Source organism: Anolis sagrei, chromosome 4, assembly GCF_037176765.1.
Source record: "Anolis sagrei isolate rAnoSag1 chromosome 4, rAnoSag1.mat, whole genome shotgun sequence".
Classification (NCBI taxonomy): Eukaryota; Metazoa; Chordata; class Lepidosauria; order Squamata; family Dactyloidae; genus Anolis; species Anolis sagrei.
Window position 1 is genome coordinate 104,005,677 of NC_090024.1, and position 14,662 is coordinate 104,020,338.

At 41.0% G+C, this 14,662-nt stretch overlaps 1 protein-coding gene across 1 annotated transcript in view; it reads right to left on the reverse strand.

Annotated features, from left to right (window-relative positions):
- Positions 1-5,153: 5,153 nt before the first annotated feature.
- Positions 5,154-14,662, reverse strand: part of ANKRD33B (ankyrin repeat domain 33B) — a 66,549-nt gene continuing 57,040 nt past the window's right edge. Inside the window, exon 4 of the mRNA XM_060774649.2 lies at positions 5,154-7,176. Within this exon, the coding sequence (XP_060630632.2) occupies positions 6,323-7,176 (854 nt within the window). The 3' untranslated portion in view covers positions 5,154-6,322. The remainder of the gene's footprint in view (positions 7,177-14,662) is intronic.

Genomic DNA, 14,662 nt, shown 5'->3' on the forward strand with positions numbered 1-14,662 from the left:
TTACCGGTAAGTAGCTGCTGGGATCAATGAGCACTGTCTTCAGTCTCCCACAGGAGCTATTTAGATCTGTGCAACGAGCCCCCACCACCAAGCTCAAGACTTCATTAGGACCACTCTTCTGGCTCCCAAAGAAGAGCCCTTGGTCATGCTTTCACCTGAGTTTCTCTCAGAATGGCAGCTTGATTATTTTGGGGGGGGGGGGGGCGAGACAAAGCAGAGGGAAGAGGACAATGTCCCATTGCTGGAGGTTTGGAACATGACCCAGAAGTGGGTAGCTCAATAGCAATGACTTGTGTGTAGATTCTCAGCACCTTCAGCTTCAGACTTGCTCCTCCACTCCTCTCTGCTACTAGGTCTTTGTGATTCTTCCTTCACCCCCCACCCCGCTCCTTCCTTGTTCTTCCTCTTGCCAGTTTCCACCCCTACCCAATTATATTTCATGTTACTTTTACTTGATACCCTATCCTCCCTAACAATTGATATCCTTTGGATCAGCTCCTTTAATATGTCTCTCTCTTCAACATTTGTGACCTATTACATTATGTCACTTTACATATGCCTAGCTACACAGCACAGTACGTTGTACATCAGGCATCAATGTGCATCAGTCGCTTCGTAACAATAACCCTCCACTATTTATGGGCATTATCTAACTGCGTAAATCTAATTCCCATAAGACCTAAGTCCCCAACAGGATTCTGGCCCATGTCGTCATGAAGAAGCTTCAGCAGAGACCTTTATCCTCGCACACTCACCAAGCTCCTAGGCATCCTATTTACCCTCCATCCCCAAGTTTCCTCTTCCTTATCCCTCAGCAAACAGCACTTTCCCACTTGCCAGGCTTCAATTAACTCTTCTGCGGAAAAATTGTATCAATGCTCTCAAAGTCTCGGAGTTCTAACCCAACTTTTTCCTGATGCAGATCAGGATCTGGATGTGTTTGCGCGCCTCTGTGTTGCCTGAGTACAGAATTTTAATTTTGCTTTAGATCAGAATATACACATCCCTGGGCATACGTTCACATTTGTAGATGCTTTTGATTGCTGAGGACTGAGTCACTAGGAACAGAGGAGAATGTAAATTTTGGCTATAATCTTGGGAAGATATGGATGACTATAAAATTAATTGTTGGATTTCTTTTCAATTTGTGTTTGCCACAGAATACAGTTTATCAGCTTAATTAATCGCATACAGTTTTGAAGCGTTAAACTACCTATAAATAGATAAGAATGAAGCACATGGACAAAAGCATAACAGATGACAAAAGCATATTTTGACAGCACTCCGCTGAGACCTTGGACTGATGAAATTCAGATGGTCTGAGGTAAATGCTGCCAATTCTCTCTTTTAAAAAAAGATCTGGGTGATTAAAGAGTTTACTGTACTTGAAAACACTACTACAGCTGTTACCTAGAAGAAACCATAGCCAGACAAATGAACTGAATGATTATTATTTTATTATTTTATTGACTTTTATTTCAGGAAAACAGATTAGAAAAATTGCAGTGCAGTTCTAAGAGAGATTTTAGACAAAGAGGTCTTTCCAGAAATAAGGTGTCTATATACCTAGACATAGTGTAAAATTACTACGTAATGCCTTGTGCAAAGATTGCTATACTGTTTACAAAGCTTTATGACAAAGAGAAAATCAATTGATAGTGGTCAAGTATACACCTGTGGGAAACAATGCATTGGTGTTGATCTTATTCCATTTTTATTTCATTTTTAAGTCAAATGTTGACTTTGCATAGCAGCATAGTATTACAAATAAATCATACAAGCCTGATAGTCTAGGAACAATGGAAGTAACATTTGTCATCGCAATCTCATACCTACATGATTGAAGCCAGTCTTCATACCTATCATATATATATATTTAAATCCCCAGGTTTAGGTGCTTTTGAGGTATCAACGTTTTTCATAGACACAATAAATACACTTCTGATTCATTTGAGAGTGTTTACATTCTAGTGGTTTTACCTGAAGTTTGTCTAAGAAGAGCGAGTACTCACGTTTGCCAAGATTCAGGCGACTGTGTAATGATGGGTAAGCCCTTGCCATGTTTCCTCCATCACATCATGTCTTGCTTTGAGCCTACTGCTACTGTTCACATCAGTAAGATTGTCCATACATGGATGAAGGTCACAGCAAACTGATAATACTTTTTTCATGGATAAAGTGACATATGAAAACACTCTGAGTCATAAGAAGACAAGGGTTATATCAGGCATGGGTAAACTTCGGCCCTCCAGGTGTTTTGGACTTCCAATTCCCACAATTCCTAACAAACGGTTCTGGCCCTACTTACCTCTCCGAACGCATCTCCTTCTATGAACCAACTAGGACACTAAGATCATCTGGGGAGGCCCTGCTCTCTGTCCCGCCTGCATCGCAGGCGCGCTTGGCGGGGACGAGAGACAGGGCCTTCTCAGTGGTGGCCCCTCGGCTGTGGAATGCCCTGCCTGCAGATATCAGATCGGCCCCCTCCCTGCTGGCGTTTCGGAGGAAAGTGAAGACCTAGCTGTTCGAACAAGCATTTGATTAAACAGTGTAATTGAACATAGGAATACGGAATAATGGATTATGAGACTGGATTCTGATTTTACTGTTGAGGCGCTAATGATTGTTATACTGATGTTTAATGATTTATGTCACAATTGTTTTTAATTGCTCTATACTTGTCTCGTGATGTTTTGTATCGATGTTGTTCACCGTTTTGAGTCGCCTGAGGGCTGAGAAAAGCGGTATATAAATAAAGTAAATAAATAAATAAACCAGCAGGTTGTTAGGAATTGTGGGAGTTGAAGTCGAAAACACCTGGAGAGCCAAAGTCTGCCCATGACTGGGTGATATCCAAAGTTTCCTAAATAGGACATCATCCCCTATCAGTCTTGCGTATTCCATAAGTGACATCTTTCCTCCCAAGAGTAGTGCCTGAAGTGCACCATTTCAACTGCCCGCCTATATAGCAATGGCTATATGTCGACCGCTCAGACTGAAACTATATTGAAGTTATCCAGCTTCAGGGGAACACAACGGTCCCAAAACGAAACTGAAGAAGTATGGCATGCAATCATTTAAACAGATACAAATGCATTATACCTTTAGCTTCATTCCTGAGAGAGAATACAATTGTGCTTTTCAAGCGAAACTGAGGATAATACAAGTGCAAACTCATGTACGTTCTTGTCAGAACTGATTGCTTTTAAGAAACTGACTCTGTGATTTGATATGTAAATAGATTGTGTTGGCTGTGAATAAAAATATGCCATCTCTGACAGAGCTTGTTAGAGAGATACATCTAGACGGTTAGCCACGGGCATCTATCTAAAAACTAGTACTCTGGGTACAAAAATAGTCTTTGAAAATGTTACCCACACCTTTTCAGCTTGGTGAACCTTACTGAAATTGAGTATTGCTTACCATTATAGCTGATAAAAATAGACAAAGTAATGCAAACTCATTCCTATGCTAAATATTTTAGAGTGGCTGCATGCATGTCAAAGTAAACCACCACTGAATTCACTGAATTCAGTGGAAACTTAGGGCCCTTCCACACAGCCATATAACCCCAAATATCAAGGCAGAAAATCCAACAATATGTGGATTTAAACTGGGTTATCTTGAGTCCACACTGCCATATAATCAAGTTCAAGGCAGATAATGTGGGATTTTATACAGCTGTGTGGAAGGGACCTTAGAGGACATGTGCAAGACTGCTGTAAGGGACTACTATCCAGTCAGTGAATTGTGCTACAGGAACTATCTCTTTAATCTTTAATAGATGGCTGATATTTTTAAGTGGGTTGCATAAGAAATACTTAGGATTTTGTTCATTTATCTTCATAGATACCCAAGGAAAATGACATTGTTGCATTAGGGTTAGGTAAAGGCAAAGGTTTTCCCCTGACATTAAGTCCAGTTGTGTCCAACTCTGGGATGTGGTGCTCATTTCCACTAAGCCAAAGAGCCAGCGTTTTCCGTAGACACCTCCAAGGTCCTGTGGCTGGCAGGACTGCATGGAATGCTGTTACGGCATTCCATGCATTAGGGTTACTCACAGCAAATATTGCAACTTCCCATAATGCTACCAAATATTCCAGAAAATGTGATTTCAATGGAAATTTAAAAAAAACGGTTGATTTTCGATTTCTGTGAGTTTTCTGGGCTGTATGGCCAAGTTCCATGTTGATTTTTCTTACATGTACAAGGGGTATTTTTTAAGTAAGGTCCGTTTTGTTGTAGACACGAGTAGTTCACGCGCATACCACAATGAGCGCGTGCGTTGTGTACCGGCATGCCTCGGGAACAACTGTGCTCCGTAGCTAACTTGTACGGTTCTGTTATGTGCTTTAAAAATGTCAACTCGCCCTATCAACTATCAACTCGCCCTCCGCATGTGAGGTTCGCTCAGTGATACGGTTTTTGTCAACAAGGAACCTGCCTGCTGAAGAAATTTGACAGATTTGTGAAGTGTACGGTGATACTGTTATGAGTGAAAGCAAAGTGCGTAAGTGGGTACGACAATTCAAAGATGGCCGTGACAACGTGATTTGGTGATTACAGGTGATTTGGTGGCTTCAGATGAAGCACTATACACACTTCACAATAACAGGTCTCTTAAACGAATTTCCTGACGTGACGAGATCAGTGCTTTACAACGTTGTTTCTGAACACCTAAAGTTTAGGAAACTGTGCTCCCATTGGGTCCCGAAAGTCCTAACAGAGGACCACAAAAACCAAAGATTTGAGTGTGCGATCAAATCAAATTGTCTGTAATCAAGGAAGGGCGACTGGAGCGGTCCTCATAATGGATGTTGTCACGGCCATCTTTGAATTGTTGTACCCACTTACGCACTTTGCTTTCACTCATAACAGCATCACCGTACACTTCACAAATCTGTCGATGAAATTTTGCAACAGGCAGGTTCCTTGCTGACAAAAACCGTATCACTGAGCGAACCTCACATGCGGAGGGTGAGTTGATAGTCTTAAACATTTTTAAAGCACAGAACAGAACCGTACAGGTTAGCTACGGAGCGGAAACTGAGCACAGTTGTTCCCGAGGCATGCCGGTACACGACGCATGCGCTCGTTGCGGTAGGTGCGTGAACTACTAGTGTCTACAACAAAATTGAACTTACTTAAAAAAATACCCCTCGTATATACGCATGTATAAGTGTAGAATTTTTAGTCAAAACACCTAGTCATATTATCCATGGATCAATGTAAGTACTATACCTTAACTCTTAGCAAAAAAATATAATAACATAGACATCAAAATCCATCTTTTTGGCCCCAAAATCAGCCCTTGACTGTTACAGGAGGTCAAATTATACATGAGAATATACAGCACTTCCTTGCTATTTTTAGCTGAATTTGAGCCTACTTGGGACCCACTAAAATGAGAAAAACATAGGACCTAAATTAAATAATCAGGTGAAATGCTTGTAATTTTTTCCAAGCTTAACTAGGCAATGGTAGTGTCAACCCGATTCCTGAGTACAAAATGTTCCAAGGTTTCAAGGGAGGAAGCTCAGATTTAAAACGTGATACAAATTAAACATAGCATAGAAAATGATTTAGGGAGGATCCATCTGAGAGTTGCAGAATTAGCCCCCTTTGTACAACCCTCAACAATAAAATCTCATTCATTAGTAGGAAATATATCAAGTATCATTTCTAGTCATTCTATATCTCGTAATCAAAATGTTATTTACAATGTTTATCAGTAAGTTAATATTCTTCTGGAAAATACCCTGAGATGTTTGCATTCTTTAGGAAGGGTTCAGTATTGTATCTGAGTAATCTGATAGGCGGAGAGCAAACCGAAGCCCTTTATTTTCACTCTTTTTTTTTACAATACAGTCACATAAAACCTGTAGGCTGTCTTCCTTTATGTAATCTATTTTTTTTAAAAAAATTAACTTACGGTAGCAATTCAGAAATTCCCTTGCAAGCATATGCTATTGCCCAATTTTTATTTTATGGCTAGTCTAATTTCTAGGACATCTTTCTGTCTCTCGGTTTTTTTAAATCCCATTATCCCTTTATTCCAATTATCCCTTTTCCTCTTTTGTGAAGATGGCTGCTTTACAATAGATTTACAATCTATTAAACGCCATATTTTCTACATTTTAAAGCTGCTCATATATTCCCTAACTCTCTGCTTATACTTCTTAGCCATTCCTTAATGTATCAGTTGCACTTTGGAACAATGTTCCTGGCTCCTCTTAAGTAATTATGTCGCACAGTTTTCCCTGCACAACTTGTTGGCCTGTGTGTGTAAGTCTAGACTAGAGTCACAGCAATACCACAGGTGTCAAGTTTTGCTTTTCTGAGGAGACTTTTGCTTCTGTTTCTGAGCTTCTTCTGCTTTTTTCTTTTCCTCTTCCTCTGCTTTCTTCCTTTCTTCTTTCAGCTCTTTATACCTCCATTTGGGAATTTCCAAGTATGTCCCATCGCTGGCACTACTTTTCCGTCTCACCTTCTCTGGGTGGAAAGTCGGTGGAGGCGCCTTGTTGACGCGAACTTTGGGGATGACAAATCCAGGGCGCACACTGCTCCTCCTCAGCAAGTGCAGAGGCAACAGGCTGGATTTCCTCGGGACCACAATGTTCACCTGGGGTACATTGAGATTGAAAGGCTGCAGGCTGGCTCGTCGCTCCTTCTTTTTGGTGACTAATGTGACTCTGGAGTTCTGAAACAGTCTCTCATAGCTGGTAAAATGTTCCGTGTTCTCTAAAGATCGGATTTCCTTGGCTCGTTGTTTCCGAAGGATTTCTTGGACCGCAGGCCTGCGCTTTCCTAGTCCTGGTGGGCTACCAGGGCACACAGTCCTGCAAGCTATGGCAACAAAAGAGCTTCTCATTCCTGTTGTCACTCTGACCATATGATCAAGTACACCATCTTCTTCGGGGCCCTGGGGAGCTTTGTAACCGACTACGGACCGCACGCCTTCCGAGATCCTTTGCAAACAGGTTTTCCGCTCTGCGGCCTTGGCAAGAAGCTCCTTCATCTTTGGCCATTCTAGCTCATAGTGGTCACAAAACTGTTCTGCAGATGGCTTGTCCATAAGTCTCTGCATAAGGTAGGCAGCTTCTATTCTTCCAGTGAAACATGCCCATTCCTGAGAATTGAACCCACGGCCTGGGTCCGTGGCGTTGATGTTTGCCCCTCAAAGAAGAGAGAGATAAAGTTAGTTGTGAAAAGTGTGAGAGATCATAATGTATCTGCCAAATCATGTGCATCATGAATTTATTAGTAGTATCTTATATCACACGGGCTATGACATATTTATTTATTTATTTATTTATTTACTGTATTTGGATACCGCCTTTCTCAGCCATATCAGCGGTTTCTAACAAAACGGTATACATAGTATCACAACAAAATTAAAAACATTACAATTACATAAACCACAACAGCAATAAAAATAACATCATTGGCATCTCATTGGGGATCACAACCAGATACAGTGAAGACATCTGCCCTTGCGCTGTGCTACGCTGCTGAGTATGCATGCCTAGTGTGGAACACATCTCACCACACTAAAACAGTGGATGTGGCTCTTAATGAGACATACCGCATTATCACGGGGTGTCTGCGCCCTACACCACTGGAGAAATTACACTGCTTAGCCGGTATTGCACCACCTGACATCCGCCGGGAAGCGGCAGCCAATAGTGAAAGGACCAAGGTAGAGACATCTCCAGCTCATTCCCTGTTTGGGTATAAGCCAGCACGTCAACGACTTAAATCTAGACATAGTTTTCTAAGATCTACAGAGACACTCGCTGGAACACCTCAGCAAGCGAGAGTCCAAAAGTGGCAGGCTCAAATCTAGAACCTCAACCAATGGCTGATACCAAATGAGAAACTCCCTCCTGGGCACACAGAAGACTGGGCAACTTGGAAGGCGCTGAACAGACTGCACTCTGGCACCACGAGATGCAGAGCCAACCTTCAGAAATGGGGCTACAAAGTGGAATCCTCGGCACGTGAGTGTGGAGAAGAGCAAACCACTGACCACCTGCTGCAATGCAACATGAGCCCAGCCACATGCACAATGGAGGACCTTCTTGCGGCAACACCGGAGGCACTCCAGGTGGCCAGATACTAGTCAAAGGGCATTTAACCAACTACCAAACTCACAAGTTTTGTATTTTTCTGTTTGTTTGCTTTGTTCTGTTAGAAATGTAATATAATGGACTGGTTGCTCTGACACGACAAATAAATCTCCTTATTGTAAAGCATTGTCCAATTCCATCGTCAATTATCGAATTCCTATATCATTTATCCATATCTGTTACTCTGTGTTTGTGAACGCTTGCTCAAACAGCCACATTTTGACTTGCTTCCGAAACGTTAAAAGGGAAGGAGCAGATCCAATCTCTCTAGGGAAAGCGTTCCATAGCCGGGGGGCCACTGCTGAGAAGGCCCTGTCTCTCGTCCCCACCAAATGTACCCGTGACGAACCGAGAGCAGAGCCTCTCCGGACGATCTCAAAATTCTAAATGGTTCGTAAGGGGAGATACGTTCGGACAGGTAAGTTGGGCCAGAACCATTTAGGGCTTTAAAGGTTAAAACCAGCACTTTGAATTGTGACCGGTAGCAAACTGGCAGCCAGTGGAGCTGGCACAACAGGGGGGTTGTATGTTCCCTGAGAGCCGCTCCAGTTAGCAATCTGGCTGCTGTCCGTTGGACCAGTTGGAGCTTCCGGACAGTCTTCAAAGGCAACCTCACGTAGAGAGTGTTGCAGTAATCTATACGGAATGTAACGAGAGCGTGGACTACCGTGGCCAAGTCAGACTTCCCAAGGTACGGGCGCAGCTGGCAATTTTTAAGAAAGAAATTGAATAACCAGCAGAGAATTGTATTGAAATCCAGCAGATGGGCAAGATATACCACAGCATTAAGTTAATGCTATTAGCTTCCCAACTGGCAGGGCCATCGTAAATTAGAGTGATGTTTGTAATGTGCAATCATTATCACACAAGTAATATCTGCAAGCTGAGCTTGTATTTCACTGTGGGTTTTGAAAAAGTATATATTGCATTTTTATGTGGGTTTTTTGTTAATATGTATGAGATATCTTTAATATTTGGATTTCAAAATAACGGTTATTACTTTCTGACCATACAAAATGATATTGGAATATGAATAATTGGCTGTTCTGTGTTTTGCCCCTAAGAAAATATGATTTCACCCCATGCACTCTTCTCACATTATTTTTAAGCTCCTTTTTTTGTTACAGCCCATCGGCACACAAATCACATTTTTCTCCATCTCACATTATATCTAGATTCATTTTTAATGTCAGAGTGTTAACTAAATCAAGGAATTTCTATGCAGAGTTAGGGTAAGCAATGAAGCTAGATATAACCAACAGAAAAATGAATATGAATCCTGCAGAAACAAGGAGCATTCATGCTTGCACAGCCTGCCATCCCCACCCTACTCATATACACTATGAACTCTGTATTGTGGATAGCTCACAAAAGTGGGTAGACTGGAGCATGGGCAAGATGGTGAGAATGTTATGTCTGCAAAGGACTTCTTGAGTGTGTATCCTCTAGAAATATTTTCAATCACTTTTCAAGTGCTCGTGATGGCACGGAGTGCAAAATAAAGCATACACAACAGCCTACAAAGAGAGCACCAGCAAAAACAAAATAAGAAAGCTATTCAGAGTCGTGTGTGTGTTTCCTGACAATGCTACCAAAGCAGATGGTGCAGGCTGAAACTCAAGTCTGTGGATTTAGGCTAATCTCATGAATGGTTAAGAGGTTAACATGTGACTATATCTGTGTACAATAAGAGGGAGTGAAAGGTATATCCAAAAGCCCCTGCTGCCACAAAAGCAGGAAGAGCCAGAAGAGTGATGGGAAGATACAATGGATCTCTTTTACCAGCTTTATCTCTAGCCACTTTGCATACTGCTTTATCTTACACAACATTTGAGATATTGCCCTCTGTGTTGCATTTCTACACTTCGTGAAAATGTAGTATTTTGTACTTTTTCTTTCATGTGTCATTTTGTGTTTATTTTAGACAATTTTGGAGAACTTGATTGTTTTTCGCCATTCTAGGACATCATGATCTCCTGCTCCCAATATATACATTTCCAGCTTTTCTTTAGATAGCAGTTCCAAAACAAGGGCTCCATGTCTAAATATGCAATCTGCTGTGTTATACACACACATACATACATACATACATACATACAAGGAGTGACCATCACTCAAAAAATTATGATTTTGTCATTTGGGAGATGTAGTTGCTGGGATTTATAGTTCACCTACAATCTGAACTCCATCAACAATGGAATTGAACCAAATTTGGCACACAGATCTCCCATGACCAACAGAAAATACTGGAAGTGTTTGGTGGGCATTGACCTTGAGTATGGGACTTGTAGTTCACCTACATCCAGAGAGCACTGTGGAGTCAAACAATGATGGATCTGGACCAAATTTGGCACAAGCACTCAAAAGCCCAAATATGAACACAGATGGAGTTTGGGGGAAATAGACCTTGACATTTGAGAGTTGTAGTCACTGGGATTCACAGTTCACCTACAATCAAAGAGCATTCTGAACCCCACGAACAACAGAATCGGGGCAATCTTCCCACACAGAACCCCCATGACCAACAGAAAATACTCAAGGCCATCCAATCCAACTCCCTTCATCAGGGTAAGAAAACGTAATCAAAGTCCTCCTGACAAAGAGCCATTCTGCCACAGAGATAGATAGATAGATAGATAGATAGATAGATAGATAGATAGATAGATATGATTCACACACAAAGAGATATAGTATCATAGATTTGAAAGGGACCCTTAAGGAAGGACAAACCTGACACTCTACATCAACACTGACAAAGAAACAGCAAGAAATACTGTTTAACCACAAGCATAAAGAAACTACATATATTAGAAACTAACACTTTCTCATTACTTATTTCCCAGATCAACAGACTGGGCCACAGCAACGTGTGGCAGGGGACAGATAGATATATATATTATTTTTATTGGTAAGTTTTGTAGAGCTTAAAAGAGAAATATATTTTTTTCATCAAAAGTGGGAGAACACATTTGCTATAGTTAAGAAAGTAGTAAGAAGAGAGATTGATAGAGAGGGAGAAAGAAAAGAGAAGAAAAATGAAAAAAAACTTGTTAACTTCCATCTAGTCTTTGATATCTTTTTCTATATTATGAAAGTTGTTTGCTTCCCCACTGTTTCTTCTTTAATTATGATTTACTCTTTTTAAATAATCTATTTTCCATTGTCAATTTGCTGTTCTTAAGAATAATTTGTGTAACAGCACATAAAGATAATCTCCATGTATAAAGGCATCAGTACAAGTTGATCATTGCAGAATAATCACAGGATGTCTTAAACCTACACCTGTTGATAAACTCTAGAAGCTAGCTGGCATTGCCCCCCCCCCAACATGTGATGGGAAGTTGCTGCTAAATGTGAGAGAAATAAGGTTGAACACGGTGAAAGCCACCCACTACATGGCTACCAGCCCCCTCCCAGTAGAATCAAATCAAGGAAAAGCTTTATGAGAACTACCACTCCTCTTGGCATCCCCCCAGCAACAGCAAGGGTATCCCTCTGGGCAGCTAGACCAGGAAATCCCAGTTGTATGCCCACCCCCACCCCCCATGAGAGTCTTCCTCCAGGGGCAAACCAAGAATGGGCAACTTGGAAGTCTCTGAACAGACTCAGAAGTGGAATGGGCAGAACAATAGACACCTGGCAAAATGGCACTCCCTAAAAGAATCCTACACCTTGTGTGATTGTTGAGCAGAACAGCCAACTCTGCATCTGTATGCTTGTCCACTATGCTCTGCCTCATGTACAGAGAAAGAATTGTTGGAGGCTACAGACAATGCAGTTGATGTTGCCTGCAGTTTAACCCATTGAGTCACCGGGGACTCCTTGATGGTATAGTAAACCCTATTTTTCTCATGGGTCATCTGTGTTCTCTCTCAGAAAATCTATCTGGGAAATAAGAGTTGCTTTAAATACTTATCAGCTACTGCTGTGATTCCTTTCATGCCAATCTCACATGAACATGAAGGAGGTTAGATACGTTGCCACCTGGGTCAAACATGAATATTCAAGTCCCCCTTTCAAGTACACATCATTCTGTTTTGTATTCCAAATGGCATCAGGTCTGCAAGCCATCATTTAAGGAACGTGTCTACTCCAACCTAGATCTAATTTTCCTAAGAGAAATCTAATGTCATAAACATCACTGGGTTTTTATTTTTCCAAAATAAATACTATAAGCAGGCCTACCAGTTATGTATTGTCGAAGGCTTTCATGGCCAGAATCACTACGTTGTAATTTTTTCGTGCTGTATGGCCATGTTCCAGAAGCATTCTCTCCTGACGTTTCACCTGCATCTATAGCAGACATCCTCTGAGGATGCCTGCCATAGGTGCAGGTGAAACGTCAGGAGAGAATGCTTCTGAAACATGGCCATACAGCCTGAAAAACTTACAACAACATATCAGTTATGGGTTGTTATTATTTTATGAAATTACTACAGATACACGTCTTGCCAAATTATCTATATTATATAATTTTGATATATCAGCAAATATTGAGGTTTCTAAGTCAAATGATCTTTTTAATGATGTTTTTAAAATATCAGTTTGGTAGCATAGCAGATCCATTAAAAGTCTACAGAGTTGTGCTGGCAAGCATGACAATATGCCCCCATAAAATTGGTTCGCAGACGCAAGGAAATGACACATGGAATCCAACAAGAATAAGAGGATTTCCTAATAGCTGGGTCAGGAAAGATTCCCAGTACAGAAAGGAGTCAAAAAAATGAACATGGTTTTCATATTTTGTTATATCTTGTCCTTCCTTCTTTGTGAAGACATCTTTATTTGAAATCAGCTGCGAGCTGGTTAAAAGATGGTTTTCCTTTGAATTATGTTAATGACAGATATATACAGACCAACATAAAAAGAGTTTTTGAAAATATGCCACCTGGGAATACCTGTACAATTGTCTTTTGTGTCTCTGAAACTGTACGATGCACAGATACAACTCAGTTAACACAGAAACTTTGGAACTAGTGCAGTAATAACTTGAAAAGAATAGGGATAGGTTCTGACACCACATGAAATGAGAGGAGTTCCACATGTTCCAACAAAGTATCATTATTATTATCATTATAATAATAATGTCACTTATTATTATTATTATTATTATTATTATTATTATTATTAACAACGGTGTCACCTTAGATCGAACACTAGCATATAGGAAACCCTGCTTGAACACCAAGCACAAAGTAGCTGCATGCAATAACATCCTGCGGAAACTTACTGGCAGCACATGGGGTGCAAACCCAAAATTAGTAAGAACATCAGCCCTATCCTTGTCTTACTCAACTACCAAGTATGCCTGCCCTGTTTGACATATGTCTGCCCATGCAAAGCAGGTGAATATAGCATTGAATGAAACATGCACAATAATCACAGGATGTCTTAAACCTACACCTGTTGATAAACTCTACAATCTAGATGACATTGCCCCCCCCCCAATGTGTGATGGGAAGTAGCTGCTAAATGTGAAATAAGGTTGAACACTGTGAAAGCCATCCACAACATGGCTACCAGCCTCCTCCCAGTAGACTCAAATCAAGAAAAAGCTTTATGAGAACTAGTACTCCTCTTGGCGTCCCCCCAGCAACAGCAAGAGTATCCCTCTGGGCAGCAAAATCAGGAAATCCCAACTGGATGGCCCCCCACGAGGATCTTCCTCTGGGTGCAAACTAAGAATGGGTAATCCCTGAACAGACTCAGAAGTGGAGTGGGCAGATCAAAATACAACCTGGCAAAATGGCACTACCTAAAAGAATCCCACACCTTGTGTGACTGTGGAGCAGAACATACAACTCTGCATCTGTATACTTGTCCACTATGCCCTGCCTCATGTACAGAGAAAGAATTGGGTTGTTGTAGGTTTTTCCGGGCTATATGGCCATGTTCTGGAGGCAATTTTTCTCCTGACGTTTCGCCTGCATCTATGGCAAGCATCCTCAGAGGTAGTGAGGTCGGTTGGAAGTAGGAAAAATGGGTTTATATATCTGTGAATATATTTCCTACTTCCAACAAACCTCACTACCTCTGAGGATGCTTGCCATAGATGCAGGCGAAACGTCTGGAGAAAAATTGCCTCCAGAACATGGCCATATAGCCCGGAAAACCCTACAACAACCCAGTGATTCCGGCCATGAAAGCCTTCGACAATACAGAGAAAGAATTGTTGGAGGCTACAGATAATGCCATTGCTGTTGCCCGTTTTTGGTCAAAAGATATTTAGCCACCTGCACTCCTTCTATTTTTATCGGTTTTATGCTAATTTATGCAATGCTTTTGATACGAAATAAATAAAATCATTATTATTAGTAGTAGTAGTCATCGTCGTCGTAGTAGCAGCAGCAGTAGTATTATTTATACCCTGCTTTATCTCTCCCGAAGGGGACCCAAAGCAGTTATGCATGTGTAAAATGAAAGAACATATTTTGCACTTGTTTTCAAAAAGTGTATACTTTGTCTAACTAAAAGAAAACATCTAACTTTCTAAAGGCAATTTGAAAATGTCTTCCAAAATGTTTCCAAGGAAG